The 21,530-nt window shown below is 41.9% G+C and overlaps 1 protein-coding gene across 7 annotated transcripts in view; it reads left to right on the top strand.

Annotated features, from left to right (window-relative positions):
* Nucleotides 1-21,530, top strand: part of TJP2 (tight junction protein 2) — a 96,183-nt gene that overhangs the window by 59,302 nt on the left and 15,351 nt on the right. For all 7 annotated transcript variants that reach the window (XM_027964513.2, XM_004004331.6, XM_027964512.3 and 4 more), the window contains exons 3-16: nt 783-907; nt 1,557-1,659; nt 3,075-3,636; nt 7,479-7,582; nt 8,223-8,376; nt 10,046-10,154; nt 10,260-10,393; nt 12,202-12,268; nt 13,085-13,235; nt 17,035-17,143; nt 18,290-18,500; nt 19,350-19,537; nt 20,401-20,496; nt 21,207-21,286. In XM_027964513.2, the coding sequence (XP_027820314.1) occupies nt 783-907; nt 1,557-1,659; nt 3,075-3,636; nt 7,479-7,582; nt 8,223-8,376; nt 10,046-10,154; nt 10,260-10,393; nt 12,202-12,268; nt 13,085-13,235; nt 17,035-17,143; nt 18,290-18,500; nt 19,350-19,537; nt 20,401-20,496; nt 21,207-21,286 (2,193 nt within the window). The remainder of the gene's footprint in view (nt 1-782; nt 908-1,556; nt 1,660-3,074; nt 3,637-7,478; nt 7,583-8,222; nt 8,377-10,045; nt 10,155-10,259; nt 10,394-12,201; nt 12,269-13,084; nt 13,236-17,034; nt 17,144-18,289; nt 18,501-19,349; nt 19,538-20,400; nt 20,497-21,206; nt 21,287-21,530) is intronic.

Raw genomic sequence — 21,530 nt, 5'->3', positions numbered from 1 at the left:
TTTATTCTCTGAATAGCTTTTTATATAATCAAACCCTTATTTAGCCTTATAGCCACATATATCCCTGGATGTGAATATAGTCCATATAGTCACCAGGGTGAAATCCAGGAGCTTAGCTTTTCTGAACACATTTTGAAATGAATTAAGATTCTGTATTATTTGGGTTCACCCTTATACATTTCTAGATTAATCTTCAATCTCATTCATCTCTATTTCCATCCTAAATGCATATAGAAAAGAATTTAATACTTTGCTCTCTCATAAGATGTCAAAAATAAGTTCATCTTCAGATTTTGTCTTTAAAATCTTCACTTCTTCTTCACTGTAAATTAAACAAGACCATTAGCTCCTCTAATTTGTAAGTTAAAGGTATTCTTTAAAAATACGGTTTTCGCACAGATTTCAGTTGTGACAAGCCTTTCCAGCTCAGGCCTGGATATGAGAACAGATGTGATTGGTGATTCCAATAGCACATTCTTATTTGGACAGAAGATGTAATTTCCATCCCCTGCCAGCTTCCAGTGATAACTCCAGTCTGTGCTATTAATCTTGTCCAGCTTTCGCAAGGCTGTTCCTTTTAGATAAGGTGTTTCCCTTTATAAACCTGTCGGCTAACCATGATGATGCCGTGTTCCATTTCTCACTTGTTTCTCTAAGCCTTCTGTTTCTGAACTGTCTCTGGTTATTGGTTTGACCTTTATTTTATTGACTACTGGTAATAAATCCTGAAAGCCACTTATAGAGGATTTTATTTTAATTTTTATCTTAACTTCAATGACCAGGATTCCAAGAGAGGATTTGGAATTGCAGTATCCGGAGGCAGAGACAACCCCCACTTTGAAAATGGGGAAACATCTATCGTCATTTCTGACGTGCTCCCGGGTGGGCCCGCCGACGGGCTGCTTCAGTGAGTGTCCTTCTTCCTGCTCCCAATCCCTGCCAGTCCACTGGACAGGGGGCTTTTGGTGGTGTGCACTTTTAAAAATTAAAAAAAGAAAGGAATATATATATATGTTAGTTTTCTTTCATACAGAGAGCATGGTTGAAATTTTACATCATTTTGGGGATGAGATAAAATTAAGAGTTAGGGTTCTGTGACCTCAAAATTTCTTTAAGAAGCTGAGGCAACCTCTTGACTTCATCCCCTCCAAAACACAAGTGACTGTCAGCCTCCTTTGGGGTCATCTGTAGATTTGCTAGAGCATACCATGTACCGTGTTCCACCAAACACCGTGGGTAAGGAGGGCCTGACGTACAAGTTCCCTCTGTGCTCAGACCTTAGTGCCATCCAGCGACTCGGAGGGACCCCGTGGGTTTGGGTCCTTCTCCACAGATGGTTTCCAGGAGACACTGTCCAAAGCGCTCTGAGAGTCTCCGGGGTTCCTTCCTCTGAAGAGCTCAGACCGAGTTGACAGATTAAACCTCAGGAGTCATTAGACACTGAGCCTTTAATAAAAATTTTGGGTCAATCTTTTGCTTTTATTTGTTCCTAAATAAATGATTCATAGGGACAAGCTGGGGGGTTTTCATATCCCATTTTTCTGCTTTGTTCGCAGAGAGAATGACAGGGTGGTCATGGTTAATGGCACCCCCATGGAAGACGTGCTCCATTCATTTGCTGTTCAGCAGCTGAGGAAAAGCGGGAAGATCGCTGCCATTGTATGTCCTGGGTTTGTTTTCAGCTTGACTCCGTAGCGCTTTGTTTTTTGCCCAGAGGAAAATTACTACTTAGTCTTTAGCACTTGACAGAGTTGCACAATCTAGGGACCACTCCCTCTGTATCCTCAGTATGTTGGGAGGGTGATGCTAACTAAGGTTGATGTAAAGATCCCTTCTTGCCTTCTCATCCTTCTCCTAACTTAAGACCAGTGCCTCTCTTGCCTGAATGAATTTGCCTGAAGAGCCAGGTTAGATAATTATTTTCTAAGAGATTTAGCTAGATTGCAAACAATGGTAAAACCGCATTAATTTAGAAACTAAATTATGAGCTCATAAACTCGTTTGTAACAGGTCTCACAGGATCACGATCTTTCTTCATAAACTCGCATTTCTTTGGAGATAACTGGCAGTCTGTGCCATTCACTCATTTATCGGCTCACTCAGTCATTCAGCAAACATTGGTTGAAAATCCGCTTGGCCCTGGAACAGGTCTGAGCTGTAAGGAGTGTTCACTCCAGCAGGGCAAGTGGACACACTGAGCGAGAATTGGGACATGGTGTGTTAGGGACAGTGCTGGGGGATACACGGGGTGTGTGGTATTTGATGTTTTTTTCCGAGTTTTATATGGTAAAAATTTTCAAACAAAAAGGGAAGTTCAAAGATTAGTATAACCAACACATATCTTCTACAGTGTTAATATTCTGCTGTATTCACTTAATTTTTCTCTGTATGTGTATATAAAGACATACTTATTTTTAGTCAACCATTTGAGGGGAAGGGGCAAGACAGGGCAGTTCAACCCTTCTTACTTCTGAAATCTCCTAAATAAGGACATTCATCTACATAACTATACTACTGATATCCTATTTAAGAAAAGTGATAATAACTTCACCGAGTCATTTAGTACATAGTCCATGTCCTAAGGTGACTTTGATAGACGGTTTTTGTTCTCCATCCAGGAGCCAGTCAAAATTCGTGAGTCACACTTGGTCCTTATCTCATCAGTCCTTTTTAATCTAGAAGGATGCCTCTTTGCCCTCCTCTCTCCTCCTACATGCCACCCCACACTTTGAATGACATGATTTATGGATGAACCTAGGCACTCCTATACAGAATGTCTCACTTTCCACATTTTCATTTTTGTAACTTATTGATTTAAAGCCTCTTGGTGCTTTTCACACTTTTGAGTAGAAGCAGATTTTTGGAGCAACTGTGCTCCATTTTATACTCATTGTGTTACTTTCTTCTTAACACTCTGAGGTATTTATCCTTCCTGTTTTAAAGATGAGGATCCTGAGGCTTAGCCTGGGTAGGAATGCACAGTTATGCTGGAAAGGAAACCCGGGCTCTTAACCACTGTATTCTCTCTGCTTGGTTGGGATTGTCTTGTGTCTCCACTGTTTGTTTGGTGACAGGTGGTCAAGAGGCCCCGGAAGGTCCAGCTGACCCCGCTGCGGGACAGTCCTCCTGTCCACGAAGATGACCGGGCTTTCGAGGTGATGGATGAGTTTGATGGCAGAAGCGCCCGCAGCGGCTACAGCGAGAGGAGCCGGCCCAGCAGCCGTGGAGGGCGCAGCCGCAGCTGGGAGGAGAGCCCTGAGAGGGGCCGTCCCCACGACCGGGCGCGCAGCCGGGATCGGGGCCGGAGCCTGGAGCGGGGCCTGGACCACGACGACGACTATGGGCGAGCCCGGGAGCGCAGCCGTGGCCGCAGCCTCGAGCGGGGCCTGGACCACGATGATTACAGGCGAGCCCGGGAGAGCAGCCGCGGCCGGAACATTGACGCGGTCTACGATCGCGCCTACACCCCCGAAGGGGAGTATGGCCACAGGGCCCAGCCTGATGGCCGGTATGGGGCGTCCCAGAGCCGCAGCCGTGAGCACCTCCACTCCCGCAGCCCCAGCCCGGAGCCCCGGGGGCGGCCGGACTCAGACAAGCCCATCGGGGTCCTTCTGATGAAAAGCAAAGCAAATGAAGGTAGGCATGCGTGATGAAGAAAAGCACTGTAACACTAGCTAACTCTTCAGTGGTACCTGCTTTGTTCCACACACTGACCTAAATGCTTCGCATAGATTAGCTCATTTCATCCTCACCACCACCTCCTGTGGGTATTATTCATATTTTTATTTTATAGACAAGGAAACTTGAGGTGCAGAAAAGTCCGTTGACTTGCACAGAGTTATATCATCAATGGCAGAGCCAGGTGGCAGAAATTTGGCTTTAAATGGATAGGCCAGTGATTCTCAAAGCCGCATAAGTATCACCTAGACTCTTGTTAGAAAGGCAGATTCTTAGGCCCCAGCCCAGCCCCACCCTGAATCAGAGGCACTTGGGTGGCCCCTTGTGTTAAGCTTTCCTGGTGAACCCAGAGCAGCTTAAACTAATGAAACCACAGTAGAGGATGCTACTCCAGCCAGTCTTGATTGAGTTTTTGCTCAATGCCAGGGCCTCTGTGGAATAAATATTTTCTTCTTTAATCCTCACTAGAAGCCTGCATGGTGGGTAGGAAAATTTGCTCCTCTTTTACAGGTGGGGATAGATTTATGGTATGTGAGGAGAGATTTATGGTGTGTCCACGGATGAGGTGGGCTCTGTCCTGCACTGCTGATCCATGTCATGTGCCTGGAGCATTTGCACACATTTAATCATGTCCAAATTCACTAAAGCCCTGGGTGACAGGTAGACAAAGCAATATTACTTGCAGTTTAGGTGAAACTCAGAGGTGGGAGGTGACTTGCCCACATCTTGAAGCTGATAAGTAAGTGGTAGAGTTGGAACCTAAACTTCATGCCTTGAAAATAAATGACAGGAAACAAGTAGGTGAATGAACAGGGATTTAGAGCCCCATGTTGTGATATTCCTTGCATTGATTCTTGGCATTCAACATTTTAAATTCCTTGTAATATACGTTTTATCTCTTTTCATTCTCTAGTTCTTCTTCAAGAGGAAAAAAGATGAGTGTCCAAGAGTGTAATGTGTAAGATCGCTTGCTTTTAAGGTTGGGAATTTGCACTTTAAAGAGCCTATCAGATGAAAGGGTTTGTTTTCTTTAGCTCTTCTAGCGGTGCATAAAGAGTTGAGTTATAGAACTGGATACCTGTTGAAAGACGTGATACTGAAAAGATATTGAAATAATTGCAAGGATGTGAATAACAGGATACCTGGAGCACAGGCCCAGAAAGTAATGGTGAAAATTGAGATTGTATGATCTCTGAGGAATGTGCATCTTAGCTGGTTTAAGGATTCTAGAGAGTCTTATCATCCTAGATAATGACATCATCAACCCCCAAGAATTGCAGAGTGGAAACCATTCTGCTTCCAGATTGTGGACTGTTGAGGAGTTTTGAGAAAGATGACTTGATGTGAGGCATCCTTCACAGAGGTCTACTGTATGTTCTGTAGGATTTGCACCCAGGTTCCCAAGCTCCCCGCTGTAGTGCTCTTCAGTACTTTCCTCTTCCACCTTCTCCTCTCCGGCTTCTTCCTCTTTTGCCTTCTCTTCCCCCTCCTACTCCTGCCACAGAAAGAACCACATGCTGCAAATAATCGTGGGTGCACCAATATGTGAAAAACTTGACCAAATGTTTCATGGGACAATCCTTACTGTGTGCTGGTTTTTGAATAGTTCCATTACATTGAATTAAAAAATACTGGTCGCAGCTCACTAAATTGATTTCAAGATTCACTCATGAGTTGTGATCCACAGTTAAAAAAGATGTTGCGTGTCCTAAGAAACTGCCCAAGTCATGCCTGGTCTTAGTAATACTATCAAGGAACAAAGGGAGCTCATGCCCCTTTGCAGATTTGACATTTACTCCTCTTGGGCCATTTTGTTCTTTAAACTTGGAATTCAGTGTTCATTGTTTTCCTCCCAAAGTTCTACTTTTTCAAAAAGATTTTTAAAGCCACCTTTTGCTAAGATTTGGAGAAGGAAATAGCAACCCACTCCAGTATTCTTGCCTGGAGAATCCCATGGACGGAGGAGCCTGAGTCCACGGGGTCGCAAAGAGTTGGACACGACTGAGCGACTTCACTTTCACTTTGCTAAGATTACGTAATAATTAAGCATAACTGGCTAGAGTTCCTTAAAAGTTAATCTTTAAAACTATCTGGCTGTTGGCAAGACCTTTGTTTGATTAAGGTAAATATGATCCACTCATATGCCCAGCATTTACATGTTTCATGGGTATTAGATAGACTTGCTGGTAAAAGTCTTAGAAGCTGGTCAGCTGATTTTTTTCTTAATTTGAAAGATGCCCACAAACACATCAATAGCAACTTATTTGTTAACTTTACAGTAAGAGTACAGTTTTTAAGAGGATAGAGGAATTGTAGACACATGAGAATTCATGGCTGAGGTTTGTCTCAGCCTTCTGTGCTGGACTGTGAGGCTATTTAACCAGTAAGGAATTGCCGTCCTTGAAAGAAAATGTCATCCATCTTACCCTTATTATTTCTTGAGAGTCATCTTCTAATAAGGTAGGGGTGGACCTCAACACAGTTAAATCATTGTAAGATCTGATGCAAACTTACGGTAAGTCACTTAAAACTGATCTTTAAATCTATGTCTAAGTAGTAAAAAGTTATTTTGAACTGCTAAGATTTTAGCCCGTAACAATAATAATGAAAATTTGAATGTGCCTCTTTTAAAACCTGCTAGGTTTAGGTAATGGCACCCCACTCCAGTACTTTTGCCTGGAGAATCCCAGGAACAGAGGAGCCTGGTGGGCTGCCGTCTGTGGGGTCGCACAGAGTCGGGCACGACTGAAGCGACTTAGCAGCAGCAGCAGGTTTAGGTAGCTTCCTAAAATAACCAAAGTTCATCCTCAAAATATGTCTATTTACAAGTTTAGTAAAATCAGAATAATATTTAAAATATTTTATAATATGTGTATACTTAGTAAATACAGTGGTTTTTCTTTTGAGAGCAACACTAAGCCCATGAATCCCCAGAGCTATGCCAGTTTTAGTTGAATACTGTATTTGTTGCTTTGCTGGTTTATTTATCCCTTTTCTTCACACACTGAAGTTTTTTCAGTGCCAAACCCTACACAATTTAACTTGTTACAGATAGAGAGTATAATATTGGTGGTACCTTCCTATAGGCAACTGGATTGTCAATAGAACATGCCTGTACTGAATTGTGTTTTTTTTTCTTCCCCCAACATTTTGTTTTGAAAAGTGTTAATTTTGTGACGAATACTCAAGTAGCCTTCACCTAGTTTTACCAGTTTTTAACATTTGGCCACATTTGTTCCATTTCTCTTTTTCCCCTTTCTCCCTCCCCCTCTTCTTCCGCTACCTCCTCTCTGTCTCTAACTGGTGTTTTGGAACCCACTTGAAAATAAGTTGCAGGCAAGATGACCTTTACCCTTAAATATTTCGGTGGGTATCTCCCAAGGACAAGAACATTCTCTTACATAACCATTATGCCATCATCACTGTTAAGAAATTAGTATGAATATGCCTTTTAATATATTATAGCCCAGTTCATTTCAAAGTTACTCCAAAATAGTGTAATCTACCCTCACCCCCACACCAGCCCCTCTGTACCCCACACATTGAATTGAGGACCTAGTGAAGTTTTATGCAGTGTGTTTGTTTTTTGGTATCTCCTTTAATCTAGAACAATCTCTCTGCCTCTTTTGTTTTTTATGACATTGACAGTTTTGACAAGTTCAAGCCAGTGGTCTTATACACTCTCCCACATGCAAAATTAACTTTTCATACATATTTTTAAGTAGTTAGTCCTGAAAGCCAGACTCAGTTTTCTGGACATGTTAATGAAATATGTGTATATTTCTGTGTTTGTCTCCTAGAATATGGTCTCCGGCTTGGGAGTCAGATCTTCATAAAGGAAATGACCAGAACCGGTCTAGCAACTAAAGATGGCAACCTGCATGAAGGAGACATAATTCTCAAGGTAGGCGGATAAGGGCAGAGAACAACCAGGTTCATGCTCGGCTTCATAGTCTGCATTTCCACATTTAAGTTCCAGCACAGTGAATCTTTGTTGAGATGGGAGTCTCAATAGTAAGACAAAGCCAGGAAGAATAGCAGAGAGATCGTTTTTAATCAGGAAAACTAGACTTAGAGATTTGTAATAGAGGAATGTCAGTTTAAAGAAAAGAATCTCAACAAAGACATCCTTCTTCCCCTGTTTATTTAAAGTTTAAGGTCCTGTTTTCTGAATGAAGGAAAGATGAGAGGGTGACATGGTAATATATGAATGCTGAATATTTAATAGTTTTTGTAAACCTCTTCAGTCAGGAAACATATTCCAGTAGTAAACCAAGCCATTGTCTTGAACTTGGAAGTTCAGTAAATTCACAGAGTCACTTGAGCACACTATAGCTTTCATGGCTGTGTTTGGGTTTCAGACATGCAAGGTTATGTTTAATTTAAAGGATAATTCATTTTTGTTCATTCTATCATCTTAAAGCCCATGTCTGTTTGAATAGCTGAGCAGAGCCTTTCTATTTTTAGCAGGGGAAATAAGAACTTTTCTGTTTCACTCTTAATAGTTGTATTACATGGAACATTACTGTTCTTCACATACACAGATAAATGGAACCGTAACTGAGAACATGTCTTTAACGGATGCTCGAAAACTGATAGAAAAGTCAAGAGGGAAACTCCAGCTCGTGGTGCTGAGGGACAGCAAACAGACGCTCATCAACATCCCCTCATTAAATGACAGTGACTCAGAAATAGAAGGTAAAGAAAGGGGAAGGTATGAACTTAGCTGGGAGTGAGGAAGGCTGTTGCTTTTGCATTCTTATCTCTATTTATCAAAGCCGTTCAGCTGGAAGTTAGATTCCTAACAGAAACCTCTCTTTTAAACTTTAATTCCTAGTTAGGTTGTTATTTTCTTATTAAAGGGTCTATTGAAATTAGAATTCCAGTATGGAATTCTGGTGCACTTAAGAGTCCCAGTGGACTCTGATTAAGGCCATTGAATACAAAACTTGTGAGTAAACAAATGTATATGGGAGTGGCTCAGAGAACTAACCACAGGACTTCCCTGGCAGTCTAGTGATTAAGACTCTGCCCTCCCAATGCGGGGCGTCCAGGTTCAGTCCCCGATCAGGGAGCTAAGATCCAGCATGCAGCAATTAAGGATCCTGTATGCTGCATTTAAGACCCTGTGCAGCCAAATAAATAAATATTTAAACAAACAAAAAGAACTAACCACATACATTTGTAAATTACTCCTTCTTGGGCTTTCTTACGTGATATTTTTGAAGTGGCTATTAATATTTCCAACAAAGAGAAGACAATATGGAGGATAGCTAAAACTGGTAGACTATAATAAGGAATCAGTTAGAACAACTGAATAGTATAGTATTCATTGGTTTGGAATTTGTGTCGCCTCTTGTATGAAGATGTATTCATTTCTTTTAGTTTTAACTTGAAGATGAATAGTACATAGGATAACATCATTTATTTAGTTGGTCAGTCTTTGTTTATTTCCACAAACAAGTCCAACTTCATGTCCTTCAAACTGGTCTTGGATATCTTGTGCTTTATTCTTTTTTTTTTTTGGCTCTTAGGCATGTCTTTATTATGATTTTTTCTTTTTCTTTCTAAATTGAGATATAGTTGATATACAACACACAGGATAACATTTTAACCATGTAAAAATTACCAATAAAAATAACTAGCCATGGCATTTCCTACGTAACCATCTAGTATTGCCTTTGTGCAGAAAAGTTTAGAAGATATTAAGGGCTCAAGTTTAGAAATGGACTTGCTTTTTAAAAGAATTACTTCATAAAACCTTAAAACTTAGTTTAATTTCTATTATATAAAATGTTTAATCAAGTGGTTACTGCTCGGAGTACAGGAGAACAAGGAGAGCATGAGAAATAATCCCAACTTGCAAGGAGCTTGCAGTTTACCTCGCTTTTTCCAAATGTCATCCTCAATCCACTAATAGCATTGTGTCATACAGGAGCTTGATAGAATTGCAGATTCTCAGGCCCTACCCAGAACAACTGCCTTTTAACAAGATCCCAGGTGACATGTATACACATTGAAGTTTGAGAAGCATTGTTGTATGGTAAAAATGAGTTTGTGTATCTTTCCATCTATAAAATCCCCATCATTGGCTTTTGGCTCTTCAGTGGCAGCTTTGATGGAAAGAATAATGAATGAGGAACATAAAATTCTGAATTTGGATTCCTCTTTGTTAATTAATGTCTTTCTGTTCAAGCTATCCAATTTCTTTTCCCCCCCCGAGGGAAGACTATCAAACTATTTAATAGCACATTTACTGCCTGCCCTCTCTTCCATTTCCCACGTTTCCTTGCTCAGAGAATTGAATAATTTCTGGCACAGGTCTTAAATGTTTCATTAAAAAGACTTTTCTTATTTTTGAAACCAGATGTCTCAGAAATAGAGTCCAACCGATCGTTTTCTCCAGAGGAGAGACGGCAGCAGTATTCTGATTATGATTACCATTCCTCAAATGAAAAGCTAAAGGAGAGACCAAAGTAAGATGATACGCATTTTCCCTTGCACATGTCCCTGTGTGTGTATACGCATACTTGTGGGCAAATCTGTCACGTGATGAAACATTGACATGCTGTGTGCTTAAGTTCGAGAGAGGACACGCAGAACAGATGGTCCAGGATGGGCGCCACACCCACTCCCTTCAAGTCCACTGGGGATTTGGCGGCTGCGGGCAGCATGGAGCCCAGCAAGGAACCCAGATACCAAGAGGAAGCCCCAGGTGAGGCTCATTTTACACAGTTGTGTTCAGGTGTGTGTGCTTGGTAATTCCAGAGGGTGGCTGGTAGGAGAGAGAAAAAATATTTAAAATCATTCTTATGTATAGAAGAGGCACTCCTAACTCATTTAATATTTAAAAAATAAAAAAGAATTTGCCTTTTGTATGTACCAACAGGTTGGTCACCTTCTGTTATATTTCATTACTCATGGTCCTTTTGTCTCCCATCCCTGATCCCAACCTGAATTGTTTTCTGTTCACAACACTTCTCACATCAGCTGCATGGGTTTTGTCTTCTGCCCAATTATCAGTTCTCCAGACACCAACCTGGTTGTCCTGCAATTCAGTTCAGTTCTGACACTGACTACCTGAATTCCTGCAGAGCCTGATGGTTAAGGGCTCTGTCTCACAAGATGCCACCACCACAGACGCCAGTCACAAGCCTTGGGTTGTTGCTTTTACTTCTGACCAATCAGCTCTAAACTGAAAGTTCCCATGACCCTCTCCTCAAGTTTGATAACTTGCTGGAATAGCTCATAGAACTCTGGAAAGCACTTCATTTACTATTGCTAATCATTTTTTTAGAAATAAAGGATACAGCCAGATGGAAGAGATGCCTAGGGCAAGGTATGGGGAGAGGGTGGAGAGGTTTCATGCCCTCACTGGGCAGGTCATCCTGCCAGCACCTCAGTGATTTCATCCATCCTGCAGTGTTCTGAATCCCCTAGTTTTGGGAGGCTTTGTCATGAGCATGACTTCCTCCTCTTGGTTACCAGCCCCAGATTGAGGCTGTCCAGAAGCCTACTAGGAGTCATCTCTTTAGAGCAAAGGATTCTCCTATCACCCAGAAAATTCCAAAGGATGTTGGAGCTCTGTGTCAGAAATTAGGGTTAAAGACCAAATATTAGAGCAAAAGATGCTCTTGGTACCCCTTTCACTCCAGAAACTGTAGGGGTTTTAGGATCTCTGTGTCAGGACCTGGGGGTGGCACAGAGACCAGATACATACTTGTTAATTACGTCACACAGTCGCATTTTGTCAGATTTGATTAAAGTCCTCTTATGTCCCATTTCTTTATTTCAGAAATAATTTTATGTATTTATTTTTGGCTGTGCTGGGGCTTTCCTCTTGTGGTAGTGCATGGCTTCGTTGCTGTGAGGGCTTGTCTCTTGCTGCAGTGCACGGCTTCTCATTGAAGTAGCTTCCCTTACGGCAGAGCACAGACTCTAAGGCACATTGACTTGGTGGTTGTGGCTCCCAGGCTCTAGAGCGCAGGCCCAGTACTTGTGGCACGTGAGCTCAGCTGAGCCGTGGCATGTGGGATCTTCCCGGATCAGGGATGGAGCCTGTGTCTCCTGAATTGGGAGATGGATTCTTCACCACTGAGCCACCAGGGAAGCCCCTGTGTCCCATTTCTGATCTCAACTGCATCCCCTACCCCCCACCACAATAAAATTAGTATCATAATTTAAATGCATAAATATTTACCCATGGAAAAAGCAGCATTGCTACATGACTTTTAAATTATTTTAAAATGCTACCATTTTGTAAATGTGATTATGCACCTTGCATTTTTAAGTTTCATTTTCCTTCTCACTTGTTTTTGAGAAACTACTGACATCTGCTAGTGCTTCAAAATTTAACTTTTAAGACATTTTTCATTTGATGTGATGACGTATATGTAGCATAAGGAACAGACTTGAATTTTTTGTGGATTTTGTGATCTTCATATTTAGAGACAAAACCTGTTTGTCTTGGTTGCTAATGATTTTTTTTTTATTTTATAACTAGTGATGTTTTTTAATCCACAGTTCCTCCACCAAAACCAGCCCCAAGAGCTGTTCTTCATCCAAGTCCTGAAGATTTAGCAATATATGGGTAGGCATCTCTTCCTGTTCCCCTTTCTTCCTCCACACAGCTCTGTCACTTAACTTAAATCTGGAAAAATGGTGTTCTTAAACACCATTAAATGGTGATGATTTTGTATATAATCAGCTGCCTTTAACCCATCTCTATTGCTAGTATTTTTAAGAAAGAGAAATCATTCGTAGGAAGAGTAAAATGGGGAAGTAAGTGAGTGTTCACTTTGCCTGCTTGTCTGCTTAGCTGGCTAGTGTTCCGATGTTATTCTGAATAGTTGAGTTTGCCAGATCAAGAATGCCCAGATGGGTGAAGAACTGCTTAACTCTGGTGCCTCTGTAGGGGCTGTAGTGACAGGAGGCCCTGGTGTGTGGAGGGAGGGGGGAAGTGATGCAGGGCTCTGCACTTGACAGAGAACCCCTGGTTCCGTGGTATTCCATGGGTTAGGAACCTGCCCCCCTGGACTTAGGCTGTCTCCATTTGACAGGAGCCCTGTGGGATCAGCAGGATTTTCTTAGGAAGAATCCTGAAGTAGGAATCAGATGGCCTTGAATTTTTACCCCAACCCTGCCCATTATTTGCTTTTTGTCTTAAATGAGTTTACTTAGACATTCTCTCTATTTCTGTTCTTCACTGGTAAAGTGGCCTCCTGATATTCATCTCACAGCCCCAAGGAAGATAAAATTATAGATTATATAAGAAAGAGTTTATAAAGGGTAAATCACTCTATAGATAGAAGAAATTAAATCTCTCACTGCTAATGTTGATTCTCCTTTACCGAAAAAAAATAAGAAAACCTCCCATCTTTCTTTACTGAAACTGAACCCATTGCAGCCCCAACACCAAAATGGTGAGGTTCAAGAAGGGAGACAGTGTGGGCCTCCGGCTGGCTGGTGGCAATGACGTTGGGCTATTTGTGGCCGGCATTCAAGAGGGTACCTCCGCGGAGCAAGAAGGTCTTCAAGAAGGGGACCAGATTCTGAAGGTATGAGATCCCAGCCCTGTTTGTAGGTGTTACTGGGAAAGAGTAGGGTTTCCTGGAGGGTCTTACGTAAAGGATGAAGAAGTGGTCCCGCTGGTGAAAACAGACCAGCTGCAGGCTTGTTGCTGCTGAGCATCAGGTCTCCGTTTCGTTCCAGTGGACCCTGTCTCCTCAGTCCTGGAACCCAAAACCCATCCTTATGGGAACTTACAGCGTTCAGAACCCTCACAAAGATTTTTATTAGTTTGATTCACAGGACAGTTGAGACTTTCACTGAAGGCCTAGGGGGAAGATCTTTCTGGTGGTTTTTGGCCCATTCTCCTGCGTGGTTATCACTCTGCAGGCCATGCGCTGTAACTGAGCAGAGGTGAATGTTGCCATCAGATCGTCTGATTTGAATCCTGTCCCAGCTTCATATTAGTTTGTGGCCTTGGCTCCAGCTCTGAGACTCAGGTTTCTGTATCTGTTCAATGTGGATAAGCATACCTGCCTCGCAGGGATCCTGGGAAAGTTAGAACAGATGATACAAGAATTCAGCAGAGTTCTTAGCACAGAGGAGGAGGGTCAGAGTCCGTTCTTTTTCCCAGTGAAAAATAACAAGTTGCTGCCACTCTGTGTCACTTACGTCTAAAATTGTTCAGGAAGGGGAACACCTGGTTAACCAAATATTGATACTTTTAAAGCTACTGTATATGTGTTTGTATAATCTGTTGGTTTAAAAACAACTGATAAGCAAGTCCTGCTTTGACATTTTATGAAAAACATACCATGTGTTTTCTGTTGACTTGAGTGTTCACTTCAAGCATGCTGAGTACATTGTGACTATAAAAATATATAATGCTCGGGAATTGTCTTCACTGGAATTTCTGCTTCTGTAAACTTGCTTTTCTTATCATGAATTCCTAGGGGATCTGGTAAGAAGAGCATCTAACCTCAAAGGAGATGGGGAGAAAAGCAGAATTCCCAAGGCAGCAGGCAGCAGAGCCCTTCCTGGCCTGTGGCCTCATGGTGGTAGTTCAGATTTCATTTCCAGAGCAGATGAAGGGCAGACCTTGACCACGAGGTTCTCTGAAGCTTTGCAGTGACATTCTAGATCCTCTTTGGCTCTAGCCAGGATCCTGGAAGACAAAGTGTACCTGAGTGAACCTCAGGGTACCACATGAGCCTAGGAAACACTGCTTACCAAGTGCTACCAATAAGAGCCCCATTCGAGTGCCAGCTCATACCAGTTTACTCTTGGGCTGATGCCAGAGAAGAAGCATGTGTCCTAAATGATGTGGGTCCACAGGAAGTCAGGGAGGAATTTGAAAGCTTTTGCTCCTGAAGGTTCAAGGATAAAATATTTTCCTACCCTGGGGGCGAGAGTAGGGTGGCGTGGAGAAAGACTTTCAGAATTTTCATGGAAAAAAAAGGAAATTCATTTAGAGGCTTCACAGACCTCTCTCTAAGTTAAAGACAGAAAGAGTCACTTCCATGGGTAAAAATTACGGTACACAATGTTTGCTGTTTAAGAAAGTATCTTATTTCCTGTTATCACCCTGGCGACAGGGAAGAAACTGTGGGGACCCACCTCTTTTGCAGTAGTCTCATGGGGAGGTCAGACAGTAGACAGTCTTCATTCTTAGGCATGAATAAATTTTCTGTTGACTACAAAAGGAGCCCTCCATTCTGCAAAGAGGTGAAAAAACTTGAGCTTGCCTACTGAGGCAGAGAGGTTGTAACACGGTCTTAATGTAGCTGACACAGAGTCCTCTTCAGGCTCACAACAGACACAGCTGGACCGTGTAGACTATTAACTAGATAATGGAAGAGAATACTTATTAGAGAGGGCTATACAACCTAACCCAAGTGCTGTCTTGGCCTTTTTTTCGTTTAGTTTGTCTCAGCACTTCTTTTCGTTGTCAGGTTGAGTATACCAGGGTCCGATACACATACACCAAGCACTCTCTTCTGTTGCAGGTTTTTACGTGCAGCCCTTTCTTTTGTAAAGGTGGCAACTTGACATGTGGAATGAAAACATGAGTGTGTTGGGTGGCAGATTATGTGCCATGTAGATAACTGAAATAACACATGCTCTAGTGCTTGGGTTACCTCGTATGATTGTCATTTCATTTTCAGAAACTATTAGAGACGAGAAAAGACAGAAAAAAAGAGCCTCGTAAGTTTGATTATTAACTCTGTGGATTTTAGCTACCATGTATGCTTTAATTTTGACCATTATAGTGTTCAGCTTGATGGAAAGTCATTCTCAATTTGTAGAGGTGGACAGAGGGCCTTCCAAGGTCTTCCCCCATGCCCTTTGGCCCTGCTTTATTTAAATATACAAATGCAAGCATGTACAGTGTATATAAAGACATATTCTTAGCCATATATAGACACAAATGTAGATCAGCGGATAGCACGCGAGAAAGGATTCAATACCAAAGGTCAAATAGCCTTAATTCAGAGACAAAGAGATGGAAATGAGCTGTCTTAAATGCTAAATATTGTATCAAAGGAAAAGGTAACATGATTGGTTTAATAAATCACCGTTTTTAATGTACCAAATATAGTTTTAGTCTCATGCCTAGTTTGACTTGTTTTTTCTTTTCAACATTCTGTTCTTGTATTTATACAGTTATATTTTATAAAACAGTAATGCAGTTTAGACACAGCCAGACTGTCTCCAGAGTAGTTATAACACAACCATGACCCAGAATGTGTTGGGAGAAACATTCCCAAAGAGAGCCTAGTTAGTGACAACGCCAAGTCCCTATGTCTACCTACGCTTTGAAAAGGGATAGCTCAGTTCATCTCCCCACATTGAAAACTTCCATGAAGAAAAAATGCCATTTTCACGTCATTGTAAATTCCAACCTTGGTTAAATTAGGCTCAATTAATTATTTTTTTTCAGTAGTAAGGCATTACTCTTTGATTAAAAGATTCTACAAGTCTTCAATGATTGAGGAAAATATTTCAGATAAATTCTATATCTTCACTTCTGTAATAATACCTTTCTAAAACATAAGGTACTTTAAAATGATTTTTGCATTTTACTTATGTGTATTTCTGTTTTAAAATGGTTTTCAAGGTACAGAGCAAAGATGCAAAGTGTCTTTTTCTTTGTACCATTTTTGAGTTTTACTCTTTCTAATTTGTCTTCCAAAAGCTGTTTACAGAGTACCCTACTTGATCAGCAGTGGATAAACATGGGCTTTTTACCCATTGTGTGGCAGAAGCTTAAATATAAAAAAGCCTATACATTAGGTTGGTGGTCTACCATGTAAAACTAATGCTCTTCAATTTCAGATGATAGAAGCTGTAAGAAGAAGGTGGATTTGGGCAGAATCCTTATTTGCAGGCTTCTGTTTGAACTAATTTAAAAAGTAGAAATGCCTTAGGCTGAGCCAGCATGCTCATTCGCCATAGACCTTACCACTCCCTATTGAATTCTAGTTATTGGATTCATAATGGTACATTACCTCCCTGGCCACCTGCATGGGAGACACAAAGAAGAGGGAGACTGACACACTCCTAGAAATTCTCACCCGATCCAGTGATGAGTCTTGTGGAATGACACATTCCTGAGGGGTGGTGGGCAGTGTGGGGAACAGGAGGCTGTGGTGGTGCCCACAGTCCAGGCTGGGTGCTTGGGGGGCCTTAGTAGGGCACCAAGGGCTTCTTTACTTGTGGGCCCTGATGAATGCGTCTTTACATAGGCAGGCCCTGATGACAACAGATCAGAAGCTCAGGGAGCATCTTTTAAGAAACAACTTTTTATTTTATCTTGCTTTGTTTTCCTGTTTGCCCCTCCTCTATCAGGTGAACACACAGGATTTCAGAGGCCTCGTTCGGGAGGATGCTGTTCTCTACCTGTTAGAAATCCCCAAAGGTGAAACAGTGACCATTTTAGCTCAGAGCCGAGCTGATGGTGAGCAAGTTTGGTTTTGAGTTCAGTGGGCGGTAGTGGGGAGGGAGGTAGCTTGGGACCAGAATAGGCAAATCTGAGTGTTAAAAAATTGACCTAACTCTAGGTCATAGGTATGTGGAAAGAATTTGGATGGGATTTAACTTTCTACAGAAGTGCTTTCTATGCACCCATTGAAAGAACTTCACTAGTTTTGTGATTTTTGGAATAAAACTGCTTTTCTGGACAGAGATCCATCCTTAATTACTGCCTGAAGTTACGGTTGAGGTTTTCCGTATGACAGCTATAGAGGCCACACCTGCAGGTCAGCCCGCAGACTAACCCTTAGCAGTCTGACAAGTTGATTCACCTTTCCAGGTCTTGTTGTCATCTGTAAAATGAAAGTTAATAGAATCTTCTTGTCTGCTTCAGAGGGTTGATTGGCACCTGTATTAGTCAGGGTTCTCCAGACAAAATGGCACACAGAGAAAGAGAGCTGCTTATTATGAGGAATTGGCACATAGGTTTATGGTACCTGGCAAGTGCCCAAATCTGCAGGGTGAGTTGGTGAGGTGGAGACCCCAAGAGAGCTGATGGTTTACTTCCAGTCCAAGTCCAGAGGCTTGAGAACCAGGAGAGCTGATTGTGTAGTTGTTGCCCAAAGGTGGACTGGCTCAAGATCCAGGGAGAGCCAGTGTATCTGAGTCTGCAGGCAGGAAAAAAGCTGATGTCACACCTTGAAAGCAAAAAGAATTCATTATCTCTTACTCAGAGAAGGATTGACCTTTCCGTTCTGTTCAAACGTTCAACAGATTAGCTGAAGCCACCCCTGTGAGGGAGGGCAGTCTGCTTTACTCAGTCTGTGTGTTACTGTTGGCTCCTCCAGAGACACCACCAACAGGCACAGTCAGAATGACGTTTGACCAAATATCTGTGCATCGCATGGCCCGGTCAAGTTGACACAGAAAATTAACCATCACAGCAGAAGTCGTGAACTTAGTTAGTTGTCCTTCCTGTTTGAGCTGTGGTTACCATGGGGCCTGTGTGCTGAGTTCACTAAATGCATGGAAGGTAAAGCACGTGATCAGAGCTCAGAGAACCCGATAACCGCTCCAGGAAAGACCCCTGGCCAGGCTGAGCACCGCATGAAACGATGCTTTTGTCTTTCAGTGTATAGAGACATACTGGCTTGTGGCAGAGGGGATTCATTTTTTATAAGAAGCCACTTTGAATGTGAGAAGGAAACTCCACAGAGCCTGGCCTTCACCAGAGGGGAGGTCTTCCGTGTGGTAGATACACTCTACGATGGCAAATTGGGCCACTGGCTGGCCGTGAGGATCGGAAACGAACTGGAGAAAGGCTTAATCCCCAACAAAAGCAGGTATCTGAGACCACATGATTCCACACAACCCCCAAGACTCCCCCCTACACATAAACAACACCCCCACATAAAGGAAGCCCCATATGACTTCGTCCTTTGTCATCATGACCTCTCCCATCATCCACTTCTCTTGTATGAAGAGACCTGGGAGAGATGGTGAGTTTCGTTCCAGACCACCACAATGAAACAAATATTGTAATGAAGCAAGGCACACACATTTTTTGGTTTCCTGGTGCATATAGGAGTCATGTTTATATTATACTATTAAGTCTATTAGTTGCACAGTAGCATTATGTCTAAAAAAGCAAGATACATACCCTAATTAAAAATGCTGTACTGCCCCAAAATGCTAACCATCATCTGGACCTTCAGTGATTCATAGTAGTTTTTGCTGGTGGAGAGGTTGAAATTTTGAGAGAAACTGTGACACAGAGGCACAAAGCGAGTGGATGCTGCTAGGAATAGACCAGCAGCACCAACAGACTTGCTTGATGCGGAGTTGCCGTATGTCTTTATAATTTGTAAACAAAAAGTGCAGTGTCTGCAGAGTGTGATAAAGCAGAGTAGAGGAAGACAGGGCATGTCTGTACACCAACCTAAGCAGAGCAAGCCATGTCAGCATGTTTATTACTGAGCTACTTCTGGTAGATTTCATGTGCACCTAGCTTTTCTCTGCCTCCATCCCGATGGGAAAGCACCTGTGTTTCTTACTCCTGGCATTGCTCATTGTTACGCTGCATCTTCTCTGATCCAAGTCCGTAAGTGAGAGTGGCTGGATTTAGTTAGTGACTCTCACATTTGCGCGTTTCCTGACTTCAGAACTTTCCTTCCCCTGGCTTCTTCTCTCAGAGCGGAACAAATGGCCAGCGTTCAGAATGCCCAGAGAGACACCACCGGGGACAGGGCAGACTTCTGGAGGATGCGTGGCCAGAGATCAGGTGTGAAGAAGAACCTACGGAAGAGTCGGGAGGACCTGACCGCCGCCGTGACCGTCAGCACCAAGTTCCCGGCCTACGAGAGGGTTTTGCTTCGAGAAGGTGAGGGATCCACGTGGGCCAGGAAATGACCTGACTGGGCTCAGAGCCTGTTTTCCTTCATTTTTAAACTTTAATGGTCATGTTCCAATTTATCTATATCACTTAGGTAAAGTGAGCTGACAGCTGGAATCATATTTCAGCACAAAATAGGACTTAAAAAAAACTGAACTGTGCAAACTTGTATTTCTACAACCTTGGTTATTTTTTATTTTAATACTACCATTCAGAAGTTTTTATATATTCTATAAAGCAAAGTTTATCTTTAGTTATAGTGAGGGGAATGAACCAAAATAAAAGAGAGAGCTTTCATTCATCAGAACAGAGCTGGGCTGAATTGGAGATGGAAGAACACACAGTTTCTTTTCTTTAGTTGTGTTTTCAATGTGTGTGCTCAGTTGTTCAGTCATGTCTGACTCTGCGGCCCCATGAACTGTATCCTGCCAGGCTCCTCTGTCCATGGGATTCTCTGGGTGAAAATATGGAATGGGTTGCCATCTCCTTCTCCAGGGGATCTTCCCAACCCAGGGATCAAACTCGGGTCTCCTGTGTCTCCTGCATTGGCAGGTAGATTCGGTACCACGAGCACCACCTGGGAAGTCCACTATTTTGTTATCAATACTCTATAAAATACTTTTGTTTCTTAACAGCTAAAGACTTGTAGGTGTCTTCATGGCTTTTCTTTTTGTTAATTGAAGTATAGTTGCTGTATGATATTATGTATAAAATTACAGGTGTACAGTTTTTAAAGATTATACTTCATTTGTAGTTATTATAAAATATTGGCCATCTTCCTCATTTTGTAAAATATATCCTTCTAGCTTATTTTACATCTAATTTCATGACTTTTTCTTTTCTCATTTCAGCTGGTTTCAAGAGACCTGTCGTCTTATTCGGCCCCATAGCAGATATAGCCCTGGAGAAGTTGGCAAATGACTTGCCTGACCTGTTCCAAACTGCTAGTAAGTCTGTCAGTGATACTTTTTCCTCCCTCAACTTTTGTTCAGGAAAATCTCTAACCTGCAGAAAAAATAATGAACACCCACATACCCTTCACCTGGAATCACTTGTCACCAGGTAACATTTGCCATCTATATTCTTCCCCCATAGACACACACATATACATACACACTTTTTACAGTTTCTGCTGACGTATTTGAAAGTTTAAGTTGTAGGCATTATAACACTTCCTACCTCTGTAAATCTCCTAATTCTCCTCCTATACAACCATAATACCATTATCACAACCAGAAAATTTAACGCAGATACAATAATGTTATTTAGTATATAGTTCCTTTCTCAAATTTTATCAGTTATCCCAATTATGCCTTTCAAGGTAATTATTGTTGTTTCTTTTTTAAGTTCAGAATGCAGTACTTTTGAATTTTGTATCTTTTGTGATCTTCTCCTTTTCTAAATTATTTTGTGGCATGATATTTTGAACAGTCCAAACCATTTGTCTGATAGGATGCTCCTGTTGGCCTGATCTGTTTCCCTTGGTTAGATTTTGGTGAAACAGGTAGTCTTGGTCCTTCCCATTGCCTCTTATTAGGAGACAATGAATGTCAGGTTTCTTGTCCCAATTGATGCTAGGAGGGCGGTACTTGGTTGTCACTGATTTCTACAATTTTGTTAATTCCCCCCCACCTGCTTTATATTTTTTCCTCTGCAGAAACGGAACCAAGAGACGCAGGATCTGAGAAATCCACTGGGGTGGTGCGGTTAAATACCGTGAGACAAATTATTGAACAGGTAAGAAAAGTCACCTGAGGGCCACACTGTTGGAAAGAATAGGGTCATGGTTTGCTGCGGTGTTTTTAAGAATAGAGTCTGTATTTTAATAATTATTAAATGTTAGTAAGCTGAATATAAATGTAAGCTGTTTCACTGTGTGGCAATCAGTTGATGTCCTGTGAACCAATGTATTAATTCTCTTGGAGTTCTGAGCATTATACCAAAAACTTGTTAAATGATTTTCTCAGAAGTTCTCATAGAT

The sequence above is a fragment of the Ovis aries genome, chromosome 2 (genome assembly GCF_016772045.2).
Source record: "Ovis aries strain OAR_USU_Benz2616 breed Rambouillet chromosome 2, ARS-UI_Ramb_v3.0, whole genome shotgun sequence".
Taxonomy (NCBI): domain Eukaryota; kingdom Metazoa; phylum Chordata; class Mammalia; order Artiodactyla; family Bovidae; genus Ovis; species Ovis aries.
This window is presented reverse-complemented; position numbering and strand designations above follow the sequence as displayed.